The sequence below is a fragment of the Phalacrocorax aristotelis genome, chromosome 2 (assembly GCF_949628215.1).
Source record: "Phalacrocorax aristotelis chromosome 2, bGulAri2.1, whole genome shotgun sequence".
Taxonomy (NCBI): domain Eukaryota; kingdom Metazoa; phylum Chordata; class Aves; order Suliformes; family Phalacrocoracidae; genus Phalacrocorax; species Phalacrocorax aristotelis.
This window is the reverse complement of record NC_134277.1, coordinates 140,416,235-140,435,444: the sequence shown is the minus strand read 5'-3', so window position 1 is coordinate 140,435,444 and position 19,210 is coordinate 140,416,235. Positions and strand designations below refer to the sequence as shown.

General features: G+C 44.5%; 1 protein-coding gene across 1 annotated transcript; it reads left to right on the top strand.

Annotated features, from left to right (window-relative positions):
• Positions 1 to 6,326: 6,326 nt before the first annotated feature.
• TMEM64 (transmembrane protein 64) lies at positions 6,327 to 17,801 on the top strand. The gene is made up of 3 exons (XM_075085368.1): positions 6,327 to 7,380; positions 12,989 to 13,144; positions 16,558 to 17,801. The coding sequence occupies exons 1-3, from the start codon at positions 6,610 to 6,612 to the stop codon at positions 16,750 to 16,752; spliced, it is 1,122 nt and encodes a 373-aa protein (XP_074941469.1). The 5' UTR covers positions 6,327 to 6,609; the 3' UTR covers positions 16,753 to 17,801.
• Positions 17,802 to 19,210: the final 1,409 nt, after the last annotated feature.

The window sequence follows — 19,210 nt, the reverse complement described above, 5'->3', positions numbered from 1 at the left end:
TTCAGCATACTTCTCATCTGCTTTGACAAAACTTTGAATCCACATGTATTTAAAATATAACAACCTGAATCAGTGGTGCCCAGGCTATGGCCTGCATTTTAGTCTACCAGAATGCTTTCCCTGGTCATGACTTGCTTCTTGCTAATGTATTCCCCCAAATTCTTGCAACTCATCCTTGTTAAACAGCAGAAAGTACCTGAGCAAAGTGTATGCACCTTCCTCATGGGGATGCAAAGGAACATATGACAAGGAAGACTGCAGATAAGACAGAGGCACTTCTAGTGACAGCCTGCCGTGGCCAAAGAATGGTTACTCCTGACATAAATTAGTCAATGTTGTAGTTCCCACCAAAGGACCTTCACATTAATGCTGACAGAATTAAACAGCACAGGCATTTAGAAGTACACTGGAGTTAGAGTCCTTAATACCGTCTTCTCAAAAAAGTCCTGCTTCTTGCTCCCAAAAAGCAATTCAAAAATAACTATGGCAAGTTTTCAGGAGCTCGCAACTCAGAATTATTTTGGTTCCTGACTCGTGGCTTAATGTATCCTACTCTCCAGCTTCAGGACCCCTATTCAGCGTGGACCAGTTGCGTGGGCCTAAATGAGTCATGTCTTTCCTTTCAATAAGATGACTCACATGCTTAGTTGGGTGTGGCTGCATGCTAATATTCCTTGAAATAAAAAATGAGACAGGAAAATCAGAGTTTCAAAATGCAAAATAGCATTTCTCAGTAGCTCGTGTCAGGTCAAATATCCTGGACCTACAACACAGGCCTGGAAAAAAACACCCGCGTGGCAAAAATTCTTCAATATCCACTACAATCTATGTCATTGAGAGAACTTCTTTCTATAGGAACACCTTTTCTTGAAGCAGAACAGTCCTCTGGCTGTTACCCTGCACCCCTCAGATTTAAATTCCTTTGCTGACAAATACCAAAAACATATGAAGACAGGTAAGAAATCAGATCAAATGACATATGAGTTTAACGAGAATCTAAGTAACTTAGTCTGAAGAAGCATAAGGGCACTTTTAGTTGATGTAATGTAAACATTTAAACCCACATGTACTAAACTTGTAATTTTTATTCCTATTACTTCAAACAATTTCTGAAGCTAATCAGGACAGCAGTGCTTTTTAAAAACAGGTTAGACAACATTTGCTGGAAATTATTCACTAAATCAACTAACTTACTTTGAGGGGGAAAAAAGCGCTATGTTTTGGAGCACAAAGTGTTTATTCAGGAACCGTGTGCTCAAGAGCTTGTCTCTTTTTCTAAGTGTCTGTCAGTAGATAACTGCTTTCGTTACAGAGCCTTGCTCATAACATCTGACCGTTGCAACTGCATCGTTCATAGTATGGGAATATCTTGATTCACTGACTAGTACATCTGAAAGGCAGACCACTTTGTCCAGCAGTTGGCAAATTTTCAAGGGTGTGTGAGGTTGGGTTTTTTCCCCTTCAGACAGTAAGAGCATGCCTGGAAGACTTGCAGGAGCCAGCTGATGCTGCCTGTCAGCTCTGTAGCTGTATCTGCTCTGTGTGTGGGAGAGGCTCCCAGCTCTGCCAGAGCCCTGTTGAATTCCTGCGGCCTTGCTTGGATGCTTAACCAAAGAAGCGTCAGCTCCTGCTGCATGACCATGCTCTGTGTCACTCGAAATCTGATTGTGCTCTTTCCTTCCTGAGCCATTGCTCCAACAGTCTGTACGATGCCAGGATTAGCTATTTTAGGCAGCCAGGAGATGGATGAGGTCAAGGAGTTTCAGCCTGTATATTCCTAGGGACTGGAGAAGCATCTCCACTAACCATTTAAAATATTATTATAGGTTGGAGTGTAATGTCCGGACTGTCACTTAGACAGACCATTATGTTCCTCATACCCTTTCATGGTCCCTTTTCAAGTATGTTTTCTGTGATGATAAACTGTCGTGGTTTAGCCCCAGTCAGCAACCAAGCACCACGCAGCTGCTTGCTTACTCCCCCCCTGGTGGGATGGGGAGAGAATCAGAAGAGTGAAAATGAGGAAACTCTTGGGTTGAGACAAAGACAGTTTAACAGGGAAAGCAAAAGCCGCGCACAAAAGCAAAGCAAAACCAGGAATTCATTCACTACTGCCCATGGGCAGGCGGGTGTTCAGCCATCTCCAGGAAAGCAGGGCTCCATCACATGTAACGGTTACTTGGGAAGACAAATGCCATCACTCCAAACGTCCCCCCCTTCCTTCTTCTTCACCCAGCTTTGTACACTGAGCATGACACCCTGTGGTACGGGATATCCCTTTGGTCAGTTGGGGTCAGCTGTCCCAGCTGTGTCCCCTCCCAGCTTCTGGTGCACTGGCAGAGTGTGGGGAGCTCAAAAAGTCTTGACTAGTGCAAGCACGACTTAGCACCAACTAGAACATCTCTGCATTATCACCACTGTTTTCAGCACAAATCCAAAACACAGCCCCATACTAGCTACTATGAAGAAAATTAACTCTATCCCCGGTGAAACCAGGACAACAACCACCCCTTATTCCATAGTATTTATATCATGCCCAGGTCCCACACTTTCCAATACAACCTTATTAACCACCACCCCCTTGCCATCCTTTGATATAATACACAGATATCATTCCCTTAGTCTATAGACTACCCCTGTAAAATGTCTTTACAATATCCACAAATGTCCACAAAATGTCCACTGAGTTCTTTTACTCCATGACTTTGGGCTCCATCTATTGTAGGGGTTACTCAGGACAGGAGAGGTGGTGTGATGCGTGGAGTTACTGGGCACCAAAGCCGGGTCAGGTCAGGTCACTGTTGCACTTACACTGCTTCTTGTAAGGCTTGTCCTCCATTGGTTCAGGTAGTTCCTGCTATAGTAATTCCTATAACATGCAACTCAAATCACAGGTTACTCCAGGTTAAAGGTATTTCCATTACAATCTCCTCCCCTGGTCTCTTTGGACCAGACCATCGGGCTTAACATTTTATTGAACTCCTCCCCTTGCCCCTGCTCCGGCTTGGACTTATCAACAGATTGCAGTCCCTTAGGGGCTCCAAGTGGAGCCTTATCTAGCAGCCACAGTCTCTCCAGGGGTGTTACCTGCTGTGGCATAGACTTATCCAGAGCCACAGTCGCTTTGAGGTACACCTGTTCCAGCATGGCCTGTTTAATGGGCCACAACACCTTCAGAGATCTACCTACTCCAGCATGGCCTTACCCACAGCCACAGTCGCTTCAGGAGCGAACCTGCTCAAAATGGCCTTGCCCATGGTTGCAGTCCCTCCAGGGATGTACATGCCCTGTCATGGGCTTATCCATGGCCACACACTTTGAGGTGCTCCAGCGTGACCTCAGGAACAGCCACTGATGCTTCAAGGTGCACCTGCTGCAGCATAGACTTATCCCTGGGCCACAATTCTCTCAGAGGTATACTTGCTGCGGCAGACATAACCACGGGCACAGGCGCTTTGAGATACACCTGCTCTGGCATGGGCTTATCCACGGCCACAGACTCTTTGGGGTGTCCTGCTCCCACATGGACTCATCCACAGGTCGCAGTCCCTTTGACTCGAATTCACACTGGAGTGCCAGCCTGTCCAGTACAGCAGCACAGAAACAGCAGTGATGCCCTGGCCACCTGGCAGCCCCGGCGCCTGGCCAGTGCTGTTATCAGAATGTTCCCAGGCACGGCAGAGTGAGGTGATAAGCAGTACAGCGAGCAGCGAAAGCAAAAAGCAGCCACTAACGAGCACTAGACTCTAATATGCAGAGAAGCAAGCAAGCCCTTGGCAAGCACAGAAGTCAGCCGATTAATAGCTAAACAGCAAGAGCAGCTATAAATTTGATCTAGCGCATTCCAATCAAATCTGTTGTTATCTCAAACCCTCCGAGCTGTACATTGGGAGTCAAAAAGGACTGTTGTGGTTTAGCCCCAGTCAGCAACCAAGCACCACGCAGCTGCTTGCTTACTCCCCCCCTGGTGGGATGGGGAGAGAATCAGAAGAGTGAAAATGAGGAAACTCTTGGGTTGAGACAAAGACAGTTTAACAGGGAAAGCAAAAGCCGCGCACAAAAGCAAAGCAAAACCAGGAATTCATTCACTACTGCCCATGGGCAGGCAGGTGCTCAGCCATCTCCAGGAAAGCAGGGCTCCATCACATGTAACGGTTACTTGGGAAGACAAATGCCATCACTCCAAACGTCCCCCCCCTCCTTCTTCTTCACCCAGCTTTGTACACTGAGCATGACACCCTGTGGTACGGGATATCCCTTTGGTCAGTTGGGGTCAGCTGTCCCAGCTGTGTCCCCTCCCAGCTTCTGGTGCACTGGCAGAGCGTGGGGAGCTCAAAAAGTCTTGACTAGTGCAAGCACAACTTAGCACCAACTAGAACATCTCTGCATTATCACCACCGTTTTCAGCACAAATCCAAAACACAGCCCCATACTAGCTACTATGAAGAAAATTAACTCTATCCCTGGTGAAACCAGGACATAAACACAGACCCCTGTAGCTTTTAGGAGTGGCAGCAGGAGATTCATTCTGGCACAAGGTTATGCACTTTTAGCGCAGAAATGTAGGGGCAGCATAAACTGTGCAACTCTGATAGGCATTTCCACTCAGGCCTTTTTATATTCTATGAAAGCAACCGTACTGAACAAAAATGTACACAAGCTAAATCCACATCAAAGACATACGTGCTCTTAGTATAAACCCAGAAATTAATATTTTGTCTTCTTGGTTTTCATTTGAACTTCCAGCCCCCCAGTTTGCTGAAATGCTTTACTGAATGTACAATTATGCCCCATCATAATTTACAAGCTGTAATGCAGGGCTTTCTTGCCATAATAATAATTATAATAATATATTATTATTGTTGTTGTTGTTGTTGTTCTGCGTGTACGCCCTGCCTGTGTTTGCACTGTAAGTAAAGAGCACACACAAAATTAAATGCTCACATCCGGATGCAGGTAAGAGCAAGAAAGCAAATTATGCTGGAGATATTTATATGCAGCTTGCCTGTTGTACTGTCTCCCAGGATTGCTTTATTCTGCTGTGGTGCTCAAAAACATCCATCATCTTCTTAGGCTGATGTGTTGGATTGCCCAGGTTATATCGTTTCTATCGGCTGATTTTGCAAGTGAACACATTTGCCGTACATTCTTCAAGCTACATTTTTCATTTTGAGATTCAGGTTTGTTTTTTTTTTTTTAATCACCCTTTAACCTTTACAGTTCCCACACACATTGTCATTTCATATATGCTTCCAAATTTCCCAGTAGAGTAATACAACTCCACTGAAGCACACTACACTTTTAAGTGTCATAAGGAAAACAAAACCCTTCCCGCACCGAACAGCTCCTGTGAAGCTGTCGAGCCTCGGTGAGGCTCCTGAGAAAACACTCTAAATCGAGTCCATACTCTGTATTCAGGCTGTTTCTTTCTTTCTAGTAATGGCTCAGAATTCAAGCTCAAGCCACCCAGAAGTGTGCCTGAGCCTTCAGGTGTGTGAGCCAAGCAGTCGGGTGACTAAAGCTGTCCTCATGCCGAGACGCTGCAAGCACCACGGAGTAGCCACCGAGCTGAGGGGCCTTGGTGGTCGCCCCTTGGCTCAAGCCCCCGGCTGCTGGGTGGGAGAGGTTTGCCCCGCTTGCCAAGGCGAGAAACAGAGCCTTCGTGTGAGGGAAGGAGAGCGGCCCACGTGCCACGGGAGCCCGAGGGTAACCGTCCAGTCAGGGATGCCTCATGACAGAAAATAACCAGCTTTGCAGCACGGTCGCTCCGCATCCTGCCGGTTAAGGTTCCGCCGAGAATGAGGGCTACTGAGAAAGGGGCAGGAAACCAGCAGGAAAAGCCAGCGTGGGGAAGCCCGCGTGGGGCTGGGGACGTGAGGCCGCCGGCGTGGGGCTGCCAGCCGGGCCAGGGGTCGGGCCCTTGAGGCGGGGTGAGCGGCGACGGCCGCGAGCCTGCCGCGGAGCCTGAGGCGGGCGGGCGGCGGAGCTCCGCGGAGGCACACCCGGCCGGCCGCGGGCGGAGGGCTCCCGGGGCGGGGCGGGGCAGGGCGCTGCTGCCGCCGGGGCCGAGCCTCCACCCTCCGCCACGCACCACCCCGCCGCCGCTGCGAGCGGCGCTCGGGCTGCCACATCGGCACCGTCGCTCCGAGAGGGCGCTTGCTGGAGCGGAGGGGAGCCCGCCCAGCGCGCCGGGAGATGGAGCCCCGCTGCCGTGGTTGCTGCTGCTGCCACCGCCGCTGCCGCCCCCCGGGACTCGTGCTCCGCCAGGGCCGCCGCTGCCACCGCCGGGACGGAGAGCGCTTCGCCGCCGCCGCCTAACGCCGCAGCCCCGGCGGCGCGGCCGAGGGGGGAGGCAGCGCGGAGCCCGCCGCGGTTCCTCCGCCCGCCGGGCTCGCGCGGCGGCGGCGAAGCGCGGCCTCCTCCTGCCCGCCCTCCCCGCTGCCGCTTCCCCGCCCCCGGCCGGCCCTCGGCTGGGCTCCGCCGCCGGGAGCCGGGCCATGGCGGGGCGATGAGGGAGCGGCCGCCCCTGCCCGCAGGCTGTGTGGGGAGGCGGAGAACGACGGAGCTGGGCGGCTCGGCGGCAGCAGTGCCGGGCGGCGGGGCCGGGGGATGTGGGGCGCGGGGGCGGCGGCGCTGCAGCTCCTCTCCCGAGCCGTGAAGCAGGCGGCGGCGCAGGGGGCCCGGCAGGACCTGGGCCGCTGGCTGTCCCGAGCCGCCGGGACGGCGGCAGGAGGCGGCGGCGGCGGGGACACCGTCGGCTTCGTCCCGGCGGAGGCGTCGGGGTCCGGCGGGCTGCTGCTGGGGCCCTACGCGGAGCCCGGCGGGCTGCCGCCGGCGGAGCTGCTGCTCTGCCAGCTGCCCGAGGCGGGCGGCAGCGGCGGGCCCGGACTGGCCGAGGCCCGGGGCTGGCGCTGCTCCTGCTGCCTCCTGGGCACCTGCTGGTGCAAGAGCTGCCTCAGCGTCTGCGTCCTGGCAGCCCTCTGCTTCGCCTCGCTGGCCCTGGTGCGCCAGTACCTGCGGGACCTGCTGCTCTGGGCCGAGAGCCTGGACAGCCTGGCCGGCGTGCTGCTCTTCACCGTGGGCTTCATCGTCGTGTCCTTCCCCTGCGGCTGGGGCTACATCCTGCTCAACGTGGCCGCCGGCTACCTCTACGGCTTCGTGCTGGGCATGGGGCTGATGGTGCTTGGCGTCCTCGTCGGCACCTTCGTCGCCCACGTGGCCTGCAAGCGGCTGTTGGCCCGCTGGGCGCGGGCCAGGATCCAGGGCAGCGAGGCGCTCAGCGCCGTCGTCCGCGTCGTGGAGGGTGGCAGTGGCCTCAAGGTGGTGGCTCTGGCGCGGCTCACGCCAATCCCCTTCGGGCTGCAGAACGCCGTCTTCGCGGTGAGTCCCGGCCTGGGCCGAGTGCGGCAGCCCGGCTGCTGCGGCCAGGGAAGAAGCTGTGGCTAGAAGGATGGCTTGCAGCAGAGCGGCTGGTGTCACGGGTGGAGGTTGCCCCCTTTCCCGGGAAGAAAGCTTGGTTTCTTTATCTTTTAACAAGAGTAAAAGCAACCCCCCTGCCTGCTCTTGCTAGTGGCTCTTCGGTGCTTGAGGAGGAATGGCAGGCAGGTTCCCAAGGTGCCTTGTTCGGTGGCATTGTGTTAGAGTTGCCCTCTGGCTTTCGAGGCTATGTTTTGCTGTTAGAAGCACCAAGGAGCTGTGTAGCAAAATCTGCAGAGAACTCAAAGAGTTTTAAAGTGCTTGTGTTTTTGAAGTGATCTGAGTGGGAGGAAAAGTTGTATTTTTAAGCAATCTTGCCAGATTTCCCTCAGCTACTTAATATAAATAACCATATTGGAAAGCAAGAAGTGGACAGATTAAAATTCTTGCTCGGTTTGGTTGGTGCTTGTAGCATACATCTAGCAAATCCATAAAGAGTGCTAAGTCCACGCACACAAGAGAAGTCGTGCATTTTGAGCAGAGTGTTAAAATGCAGGCTCAGAGCTGAAAAGGGACTTGGTACAACGAGTGGTACTGAAAGTTACTTTAAACTTGAGCTTGGAAACGAGTTGGACTTGCTTTTCTTTCTACTTTTAGGTGAAGATTGGTACATTCTTTAAGAATAATTATTTAAAACCTATGATCTTACTGCTCTCTTTGATCATCTTAAAGGAGAAGGTGAAGAACAACATATAGGGTACAGCTTTTGATTACCATCATGCTGATGATGACAATTTCAGACCCTCAGCTCTTCCTGAGTGCTTTGTCTGAAGGATCTGTCTTTGGCTGTACGTGATGCCTCAGTTGTCTGCTAACTTGGCGAAATCAAAACAAAGCAAACCAGATTGTGAAGTATTTTAAATGTTTGACAGTAACTGGTATGCTTTTTAATGTAAGAGACCCTGTAAACAAGTGTTTTGGTCTTCAGCTTTTTCACAGTACCCATCAGCAGTCCTGATCCTATACCCTTCTGAAGCACTTGCTTAATTTTGACAGAATCATCTGGTTGAAATGAGTAGGTCACTGAATACCAGATTTGTTATTTAAGAAAAAAAATCAAGCCACACAATTTTTAGGCATTAACATCCACATCAAATATTTAAAATTGCTGTGTGTAAAACTGTGTGTGCTGGGGCATTAATCTCGGGACCTGCAGTCTTTGCCCATAAAAGCTGTAGCAATTTACCATCTCTTTTTAAGCTGATCCTTTAACCATTTCCTTGTTACAAATGAGAGGAACCTCAGCTGTTTTATTTATTTACCTATATTACTGCAGGAGTGAGGAAGCTTAGACCTGTGCCACTGGGAGCAGAGTACCCCTGGAGCCCAAGGTCCCAGTGTAGCAGGTGGAGCTTCTGCTGCAGTGTGACCCTCTTAAAGTGAGGAGAGCTGTTGTGCTTCAGTTGTTCACAGCTTCTGGGTGTCACCTGAAGTAGGCAGCAGATGTTATAGAGCAGTGTTGTCTCTGAAGAACTGACCAGAGAATTACCGAGGTAAAATGATTTCCTTCCTGGCATAACTGTTCTGCTGGAAATGCGATTCAGCAGAGTATTCAGGCCAGTGCAATACTGAAATGATGCTGTAAATCAGTGTTTTGTATCCTCTAAGTACTGCAAGCTAAATAATTTTCTTTCCAAGTGGAAGGCTTCAGTGTTAAAATAACAGGTAGGGAATGAGATGAAACCAGATTCTTGAGTATGCCAAATAACTTGGGTGTTCCCTGCTAAAATTAGTTTGGGTTGCATTTGTTACTCTGGATTTATTACTTTGCAGCATAGTCAAATAAAGCATGGTGTGCTCAATTTTTAACCAAGAACGTTTAACGTGAACTATGAGATTACTGAAGAATAAGTGTTGCATGCAGATCTGGGGATTCAAGGCAGTTTCTCACTGGGAGTCAAGTTTAAGCTACATATAGAATACATAATTCTACTCACATGGACTGAGCTGTCATTTCTATGAAATCTGACTTATTTGAAAACTTAATGCTCTACTTATGTTTAAAACACAAGGGCATCTATCCATTCCCCATGCTAACAACTTCAGCAATGAATTTGAAAAGAATTGCTGTTAATAGTAGAGGGAAGAACAGTGACCTAAGAAAACCTACGCATCTTTAATTTTCCAGCAGTCTGGTTTATGTGTGATTCCTATGTGCATATTTATAAGTAAACTAGAGACACTGAGAATACTTAGATGAGAGGGAAGGGAGGAAGTGACACGTGAGGTCCAGGGCAAGGCATAACCTTGATGTGAGAGAGATGATCAGCAGGGCTGGGATTAACGGGTTTCTACAAGCGCTTGTTCTGCCCCATCTGCTGAGGGTTTTGGGGAGGTTGAGTTGCAGGGGAATGTACAGAAGGGAGGAAGAGCTTCCTAGCATTTGATTAGTGATAGGATTATATTATCTGAAACACCACAAGAAGAAAACTAACAGGAATTTCTTAGTTTCTCACCAGCCAGACATGAACATTTTGCTTCTTAAGGTCATTCTGCTGCTCTTTGGGAAAGCACTGACAGTAGGGGCACTGCGGTAATGCATTTACTTGCCTTTCTGGAAGGCCTAGAAACTTCTTAACTAAAAGCATGTTTGTATTTGCTTTGACTGGGTTTTGCTTAATTATCACTCCTGTGATGCCAGGGTGCTGGGGAAGCCTGCTAGGTCTTACTGAAGTGTTTGCCCATGCACAGACCTCTCCCCATGGCAACTTTGAGTGTTTCAAAGGCAGGTCCATAAAGAGGCCTGGTATGCAGGTTATCGCCTCCTTCCCACTACTGGGTCCTTGGAGCTAGATTTGTGCAAACTGATTATTTGTAGTGCCAGGTGTAGCTTAGATCAGAATTCATATTTCTTCTTTGTCCTCTGAGAGGAGTATTGTATGGAAGAAATAACGTGTCCAAGTGTGCATCTCTGGTTTGAGAAATGCATGCGGTGAAATCAGAGTTCAAGAAATAGTACCTGCTTTGTAGGAATACGCAGGCTGCTTGCTCTGCTTTTTGGAAAGTTGCTAGCTTTTTTTTTTTTTTTTTTATTCTCTACCTGGGTTTGGTTTTTGTGAGACAGTAAAGAGCATCAGAATTGTCCTTTGCTCTCAGTTGCTAAGTCTACCTGATCTGAAATGTGGGATTTTGTAAGTTGAGGGGAGAGAAATCTGCTGTGATCCCCAAAGGCATGTGAGCCCCCAACAAAGTCCTGACACAAGCATTTATTTTTTGAAAGGACTGAAACAAAGGTATCAGCTGCAAAGAATACACAAAAGTTTTACTGGACAAAGCCTGTCCAAGGAAGGCTTAGTAGTGGGAGAATTTCTGGCTAATGCTGTTGGTACCAGAGTGGTTAGGTAGTCCTTAATTATATTTGAATATATCGATATGGCCCATAACAATTGCATCGATGCTTGCTTTGGGATTTCACTGTTAATTTTTGCTGGCTTGAGCTTTCCACAGAAACAGTGTCCTGGTAGCCTCTGTTTGGCAGCTTTGCCGTGCAGACCCCAGTCTGGCAGATTTCTGGGTAAAGTTTCCTAGAAGGAAAGACAGGGAAAGCTGCAACTTTCATTGAAAATTTCTCAGGTTTCTTAGGTAGGAATGCTGTCCACTTCCTATGCCTTCTGGGGGAACTGTAGGTCTAAACCCTGCAAACCAGGAGTTAAAAGGCCACCTACAGATTCCCCCCACCACTTTCATTTTGGTGGGAAGCACAAGTCTCAGTCCAGCACGTCCGTTGGCAGCTTCCCCTTCCTTTGGAAATAGTCTCTCTCATGGCCCGGGAGGTCCAGTTGCTTCAGGACAGGTCCAGACCTGCAGATGTGTTGCTCTGCAACCGAAGTGTCCTTAATGCATATACAGAAACGAAAGAGGTGCCCGGGAGTGTTAAAACAATCTTTGGGAAGTTTCCCAGCTCCATTTGATTTAATGAGTGTCCTACTTAGCAAATCTTGCCTCAGCATTAGTATTTTAGAGACTTTTAATAGCAGTTCCTTCATTCCCTTGGCAATATGGGAAGTTTTGGTTGTGCATTCTTATTACATGGCCCACATTATAGTAATGTTTGAAATTTCAAAATACTTTTTGTTTTTTTTAAAGCATTGGTCAAATATGAAGTTCTGACATAATTGCACAAGGGCTTTTTCATTAGAAGCCTAAATTAATCTTGTATAGAGAGGGAAATGTATTATTTGTGTTGCTCGTATATATTTCAGTCTGTGGGAAGCGTAATTTGCAGTGTGAAGTTTGGAATTGGCTTATTGCATCTTGTTCCAGTGAATAAATCTTTATGCTTCATTGCACTCTCCTCCTCCATTGCCCTTCCTTCCTCCCAGAAACTTTCCACTGATGGTGCTTAGAGCTCTGAGAATTCAGCACTGTGACTTTCATAGTAACCAGAGTTTATTTTAAGAATAACATGATGAAATGAGTAACTTTGCTGCTATTCTCTTGTCTTCGACATTGTACAAAACTGTCAAGGTCAATAATTTCCATGTAGGCTCCCAGTGTTAGGGGCTGTTCTTAATTAGAACTTGTTTTATTATTATGTGATCAACTGAATTGTCTGGAAAATTCCTTAGACTGCTTGTGTCAAAATTGCCCTTTTCATACTCATTTTTAACCCATACTTTCCTCCTGTTTTTGTCTTTCTTGCATAAATATCTTTTGGCCTCTTGGCTCTAGCATTTAATATTTCCCCAATGGCTCCTGATACTAATTTAAGTAGTACTGTGTACTTGTTCCCATGTAAACTGTCCACATATTGACTCAGAACAGAAATTTCACAGCAAAGAGGGGAAAATATCTTGAAGTATTATTAGTGTTTTTTCCGGAGAAACTAACTAAAGCTATAGGGGTGTGTACTGGTTTGTTCACTAATTAGTGTGATATAAAATATCTTTGCTAGAGAATCTTAGTCTTAATGATACCCATGTATGTCACTGATAGATGTGGATAGATATCACTGCTAGAGATCACTGATATATATGTGTCTTAATGAGTATATAACTTCTCTTGCAGGTGCAAATTGTATCTGCCATTCTGTTTAGCTAGATCAGATTTAATACAGTGATGTTTTCAAAGGTTACTTCTTTTATTAGTTGCCGTACATGTAAAAAGCAAAGCAAGTAGAATTTTTGCTTTAGCCCTTCGCATTTGGTAAAGTAATTTCTTCCTGTGAGCAGATTTTCATAAAATGTAGGGCTCTGTTCACCATGAAAAAATAAACATCTTCAATGAACAGTGTAACTGCATCCTTAGTTAATGACTTCTGCACAGAGGTGTTGCATAATGTAAGATGAAATGAAATAAAACCTAGTCATTTTAAAAAGGCCAGATGGAAACTAGCCACATACTGTTTTATTGTATTATCTTAGATTCGTGCACAGTGGAAAGTTTCAGTGAAGGAATGTAAGAAATTCTTTCATTATTTTGCAGGGATGGTTGTGGGAGCGGCAGTCCGCTTGTTTGTGCACATAGATTATGTTGGAGCTGTGCTTGATTTCTTACACTGTCTTTTGCTCAGATTACAGATTTGTCCCTACCCAACTACCTGATGGCTTCTTCCGTTGGGCTGCTTCCTACTCAGCTCCTGAACTCATACTTGGGCACTACTTTGCGCACCATGGAGGATGTGATTGCAGAACAAAGTGTTAGTGGCTATTTTATATTCAGTTTACAGGTAAGCTAAAATTATTGCTTTCATAGACCTTGGTGACAGTAATGTCAGTCTCTCTGTGACTGCTTGGGTAAGCAATTACTCTTGGAATCAGTCATCTTGTGTTTGAATTTATTTCTTTATCCTCCTAATTTCTTGCTCACCTACAGTACCAGTGGGATTCAAGACAGAATTTTTCTTCTGGAGACAGTAGACAAGTTTCCTTCCTGTACCTTTGTCTCAAAGTCATTGAACCTTTGCTTTGGAAACTGCATGCCTGTAGGAATGTGTGTGAGACGTAGATTCAGTGTTGCTGATTTGTCTTCTGGGTTGTACAGCCTTGAGTGTAGAAGGGGTGGGCTGCAGGAGGTTGCAGGGAATGCATGTCTCAGGGGTTGGGAGCTGCTCTGTGTTGCCATAACAGCTCCCTAGTCTGATGCAGCTGACCTCTTACAGACTGAAAGCCAAGCAAGTATGGCATGTGGTATTGAAAAGCAGCAGGTTTTAAAAAGTATTTAATTTATAAATCTGATATTTTCAGTAGTTTGTATAAATCTGAGCTGACGTTTCTTTTTTACAGGCTTATTGACTGCGAGATACCCAGAGAAATGGGTTTCCAGTGTACTGTTTTCTTTTGATTTTGTTTTCTTCTTTAGAACAGTTTAATTCTGTCATCTCAGGTGACACAAAGCAGAATGTACTCAGTGTTCTCTTTTTCTCTTTCTGCCTGTTTTGTCAAGTTTTCTTCTTTTGCCCTCTGTTGTAATCCTCTGCTGAATTTTAGACTTGTCAAACCACCCCTACGCAAAAGCCCACGTGCCACCAGCTGTGAAGTAGTGCGGTCAGGGTGCATAGACCCAGCACCTGTGCAGTGTTCGGTGCTAGCACTGAACACTCCTGATTTTGCATAGGTATTAGGGTCGAAAAGTGCTGTAGAAATACCATTTTGCTAAAGCCTAAATCAGAATATCCTAGAATATCAGATAGAATATCAGAATTTTGGCAGTGAGTAAATTCATGAGAAGTATATAGTACTTCTACAAGACCTTAGCCAATGAAATAGTTTGTCAATAAATCTTGCGGATAAGCTTTAAGTCTGAGACCGTTACGAGCATATAGGTCGTGAGTATTTCAGAACCAGATTATATATTAAAACCTCCTCCGACAGTGTCAGTACTTCAGGCTGTGTTTGAACAGCAGTTACCGTGGTTTGCAGACTTTTAGCTGGTTCTGCAGTCATTTATCTTCCTCGGTTTTTACAACTGTAAAGCTGATGTTTAACAATGCTAAGATACAAAACTAAGTCTAGGACCGTTTTAAACCTCCGCCCCCCAAAACTTGTGTTCTTAAACAGAACATATAATATATAGGCTTCATAGAACAGGTTTATGAGAATTAAAAATGCCTTTATAATGGTGGGGTGAATATCCTCAGTAGGTCAAAGAGAAAATAAATGGTTACTCGATCAGCTTTCATTTTAGCTGTGAAATGTTATTTCCAGGTTAGTAGTTTTTAGTGGTCTTTCCTTTTCATTTCCAGGTGTGTTTTTTTTTTTTATTACATTGATTCTCCTTTGTAGATCGTGTAGGTTGTAACATAACCGTTGCTCAGGTAAGCACTAGTTGGAGGGGCTGAATGTTTGAATAGGAGTGCTCACTTCCTTGAGAGCAATCCTTGGGAGCTGACTGAATAAGTGAAGGGGAGCCTGTTAGTGGAGGAATTACTTATGTTCTCCCACTTCTCTTAGGCATCTGCCTGGGCTTTGATGGGGCTTTGATTTAGTAAATAGCTCTAAAAATCCTTCACATTTCATGGTTGTCTGTGTGTATGTATTTTTTTTAAATTACTCATCTAGGGAACTAGGCTACTGGTAGTAATATTTCTAAAACCAGTCAAATTTAAATATTTGGGTAAGCTTTTAGAACAGGATTTTCCCTATATATTCAGAACTTGGTGTCCATAGTCTCTTTCTGACTCCTACATTGGCCAGCTTTTGAACTGTGTAACTTGAATTAGTGAGGAACACCTTTTTTACCACAAGGATAGCGAAGCAGTGGAGCAGCTTGCCTGGAGAGGTGGTGAAATCTCTATCCTTGGAAGTTTTCAAGACCTGACTGGACAAAAGTCCAGAGCAACCTGGTCTGGTCTGTGGCCAGCCCTGCTCTGAGCAGCAGGTTGGGCTAGAGACCATCAGGATGCCTTCCAGCTGCAATTACCCTGTGACCATACTTGTCAATAATTTTAGCGATACTGTAGCATCTTTTATGCCATGCTGATAGATGCTTTAAGAGAGAGTCCTTAAAAAAACCCCATAGCCCTACCAATTAATAATTAAAGTGAGATTTTGGACTCAAAACTTTAGGTTCTGTTGTGAACAATATAACCTTTTTGCTTTTTTGAAAGGAAATTGGAGATTCTAGCTAGTTTCATAAAACTTTCTTAAAAAAGGCAGAGGAATTTACTTCTTTCAAAGGGACTCTCACTATGAGACGGCTTGATTATTTTTATTTGAAGATTTTTTTTTTTTTTTTAAGGAGGATCTTAGCTGAAAACTTAATCGGTGTTTTATTGAAACCAAAGGCCACCTCTGGGGAGTGCAGTACATGTCAATGTCATTGAAGGAATAATTTCAAAGCAAAAAATTGTCCAGATTTATTCTTGGTAATTTTGGTGGTGAAAGTTTAAAAATTCTTACCGATAAAATTCAGAGCAAAAACCTGAACTAAAACTCTAGTTTTTGACAATATTTCCTCCTTAAAACAAAAAACCGCCACACCACCAACATCCTGTCCCCTCCCTGAGCTATCGTCCAGAAACTAAGTTCTTCCTGTACAGACTACTGTAAGTCGCTCAGAAACTCTGATTTTGTCCTGTTTAGTTCTGATATCTGAGAAGCACAGTGACACTGCTGCTCTCTGCCATCTTCCACACCAGAGGGGTGAGGACAAGAAGTTTTATTTCCTTTACTCTGCCTCATCCCCTGTCTGTGCTATTTTGCAGGTTGCAGATGCCCATTACAATTTCAATGTATTATTCACTTGGTACATGGAAAATGGCCCTTTTGACTTACAGAAATACACTGTCATTCCTTTGTGGGAACATTTTTCCCAATAGAGAAAGTGAAGGGTTTGCTTTCTAATAAGTACGAGGATGGCAATGGAAAGAAAGAAAATACCTTTTCAGTTCATATCAATATTTAAGTTCTATGTCATGTCTTATGTTCTGATACGCTACTTACGTTGCTAGCATATGTAGGTGTAGAGCCACTCATTGGTTAGTTACATCTCCTTCCTAATGTCTTGTCTGTGAAGCATTGAGTCAACAGATGCCTCCATGAATCTTTGCATTGGTGACTTTTTGTTCTGTTCAGAACAGTTGCTTTGTATTCATGCTTACAGATTATACGGCCCTACAACACACTCTTGTTTTATTTGCAGATTGTCATAAGCATAGGACTCATGTTTTATGTCGTTCACCGAGCTCAAGTGGAACTGAATGCAGCTATTGTAGCATGTGAAATGGAAATGAAGACATCGCTTGTTAAAGACAGTCAACCCAGCATCAGTGGCTCAACCACATACTGCAACAAAAGGACGGTAACATTCTCTGGAGGAGGTGTCAATATTGTGTGATTTCAAGTATTAATAAAGTAAGGTTTTGTGAACCTAAGCTATTGCCTAGAAATATCTATGGACAATTCAACTAGTTTTAAAAAAAATTACAAGTGGTTACAGGTTGTACTGTGGCACAAACCAACGGACCAGCTCTTCAGTTGCACATGGGGTGACTTCTAGCAAGAAAAGAAAGATGGTGAAGTAACTTAAGATGTAAATGCAAATTTGGCTGCACCTTTGGTCATTTATTATGCCTGTCATGGCCTGTAGTCTGCACTTTAGGTTTTTTCCTTTGCTCCTATAAATTGAGAAAAGTAGCACAGAGGTAAATATTTTTCTGCTTAACATTATTTATAAGGCTGAATAATTATATGCAGTAGAATTTTATTACTGATAAAGATGAATGAAAAAGTATGCAATTCAATGTATGTTATTCTTGAATGTGCTTTTTGCTTTGGAATTGATTCCAGAACTTGGAGCGTATTATTTAGCTAATGGTGGGACCATTTGGTTTTTTCTTCATTTTTCATTTAAAAAAAAAAAAGAGAACCCTATATAAAGTTTTGGTTGAATGTATTTTTGTAAGTCATTAAAAATGTTGCAGAGCCATGCATATGTATTCACACAGCTTAAATCCTACATTGTGGGACTGAAGTGCTCTTAAATAACATTTTAAGTTACACTGTGTAATATGCAAAGTAAAAGGGAAAATACAGAAGTTATAACAGATTGCAATGTGACTGTTTGAAGGAGACTTCATGAATTAACTGTTGCATTGGTTTTACCACCTTGATGATTGTAACAAAGGGCTGTTCCACGTTAGTCCTATTTATAATATTTTTAATTGTTAAATGGATGGAGTTTTTCAGCTCACATAACTGCACGTAATAAGGCTTCCAGAACAGGGAGCTAAACCTCTCCTTTAAACAAAACGATGGGATACTGGCAGTACTAATTTTACATGAAGGTGGCCTTTATTTTGTAAGTGAATCCCTCCTCCCTCTAAAAAGCTTTAAAAATTCACTTTGGTTGGCATGTTTTTTTGTAAAAGTTTTAAATTTTTTTTTTTTAAAAGATGCAGTCTATTATAAATTTCATCAGAGTGAAGAAATGAAAACTAGAGGTTCTCCTTGGACAAATAAATAATCCAGTAATGGAGGAGGACGGTAATGTCTCTGAGACTCAGGAATTCTGACTCCATTTTTGCAAGACAACACTGTATTGGATAATGCTCCTTTTATGCGTGCTGTGGACTGTTTTTCACTGCGTTTGAATAGACTGGATAACCCGATAGTAACTTGCGTGTGTGTGTAAAAAGAAAACAACAATAACGCCTGAACACGATGTCTTGTATGTATGGGTTTCATGTAGATACACGTACCAATGTTCAATTACTCAAACACATGCAAGTCATCTGATACAAAAGTAATGTAATGTATTGCTTATTTTGTAGTTATTTTGTGTAAGTTTTTAAGGACGCTTTCAGTCTTCAAGATTTTGTTATTTTCTAACGGTATGACTGTCTCCTTTTTGTAAGGCTGTTTGTTGGGTTCAGCCATTTTTGTCTTGTTGAGAATACCAGGTCTTCAAAGTCGTTGGGAAGCAGAGATTTGATACCCTCTAACAGTCTTACTGTGAGGATGTATGATACTTGCATAACGTGACATCTACGCATTCCTTGGTGGGGGAAGGTCAGTTTTGTTCTTAAATATGTATCCTTTGCAGACTGCATTTCTTGGGTCTTGTGACCTAAGGAACTGAACTAGTTAAATGAAACAACAAAGTTCAGATCGTCTCCTTTTTGTTGTTTTGGGGTTTGGGTTTTTTTTTGTTGGTTGGTTTGTCTTTGAAACGGCAATCTGTATATATCTGGAAGTGTTCGTTTACGCATCTCTGCCTCTGACAGCTCCTGTGTGAAAACAAGAGAGCCAGATAACTTTTTGATGGCGTTATTTGTCATCACGATATAATTGAGCCCTTTCTTAACTAAAGTTTTTTCTGTTTTTTTTCGTTTCTTGCAAAGAACAGTCCTTCAATAAATGAACTGATCTGAACTTTGCTTCATCTTGCCACATCAACAACAGTGTTTTGAAGAGGGTATCTCTTTCTTGCCATTTTTTAACTAACTTAAGGTTGTGTTGATTATTTGAGAACATTTCCCAAATGTATTTTGAAGTGCTTTTATTTCCATAACATTTTGTAACCAGAGTAACTTCACTATGTGAACACTTTTGTAGTATGGAGTTAGTTCTTAAGACTTTTGCATTTTGCTTGATACTGGTAAAATTTGTGTACAAGTTAATGGGAAATGTGCATTAAAAGGAACTTTTCTGTACCATGCCAATCATAATTTTATACAATAAATTCACTCAAGTTTCTTTAAAGAAATATGTATTGAATGTTTAGGTTGCTATGAAGTAGTGCGGAAGAAGGTGCAGTGGAGTGTTGTTTTTACGTATGCATGCAAAGATAGTTG

What these genes read in the sequence shown, in the direction of transcription:
- TMEM64 (XM_075085368.1), top strand. Translation starts at nt 6,610, where the DNA reads ATGTGGGGCGCGGGGGCGGCGGCGCTGCAGCTCCTCTCCCGAGCCGTG. An exon ending in TGCAGAACGCCGTCTTCGCG is followed by an intron (nt 7,381 to 12,988) that starts GTGAGTCCCGGC and finishes TCTTTTGCTCAG; the next exon opens with ATTACAGATTTGTCCCTACC. An exon ending in ATTTTATATTCAGTTTACAG is followed by an intron (nt 13,145 to 16,557) that starts GTAAGCTAAAAT and finishes TTTTATTTGCAG; the next exon opens with ATTGTCATAAGCATAGGACT.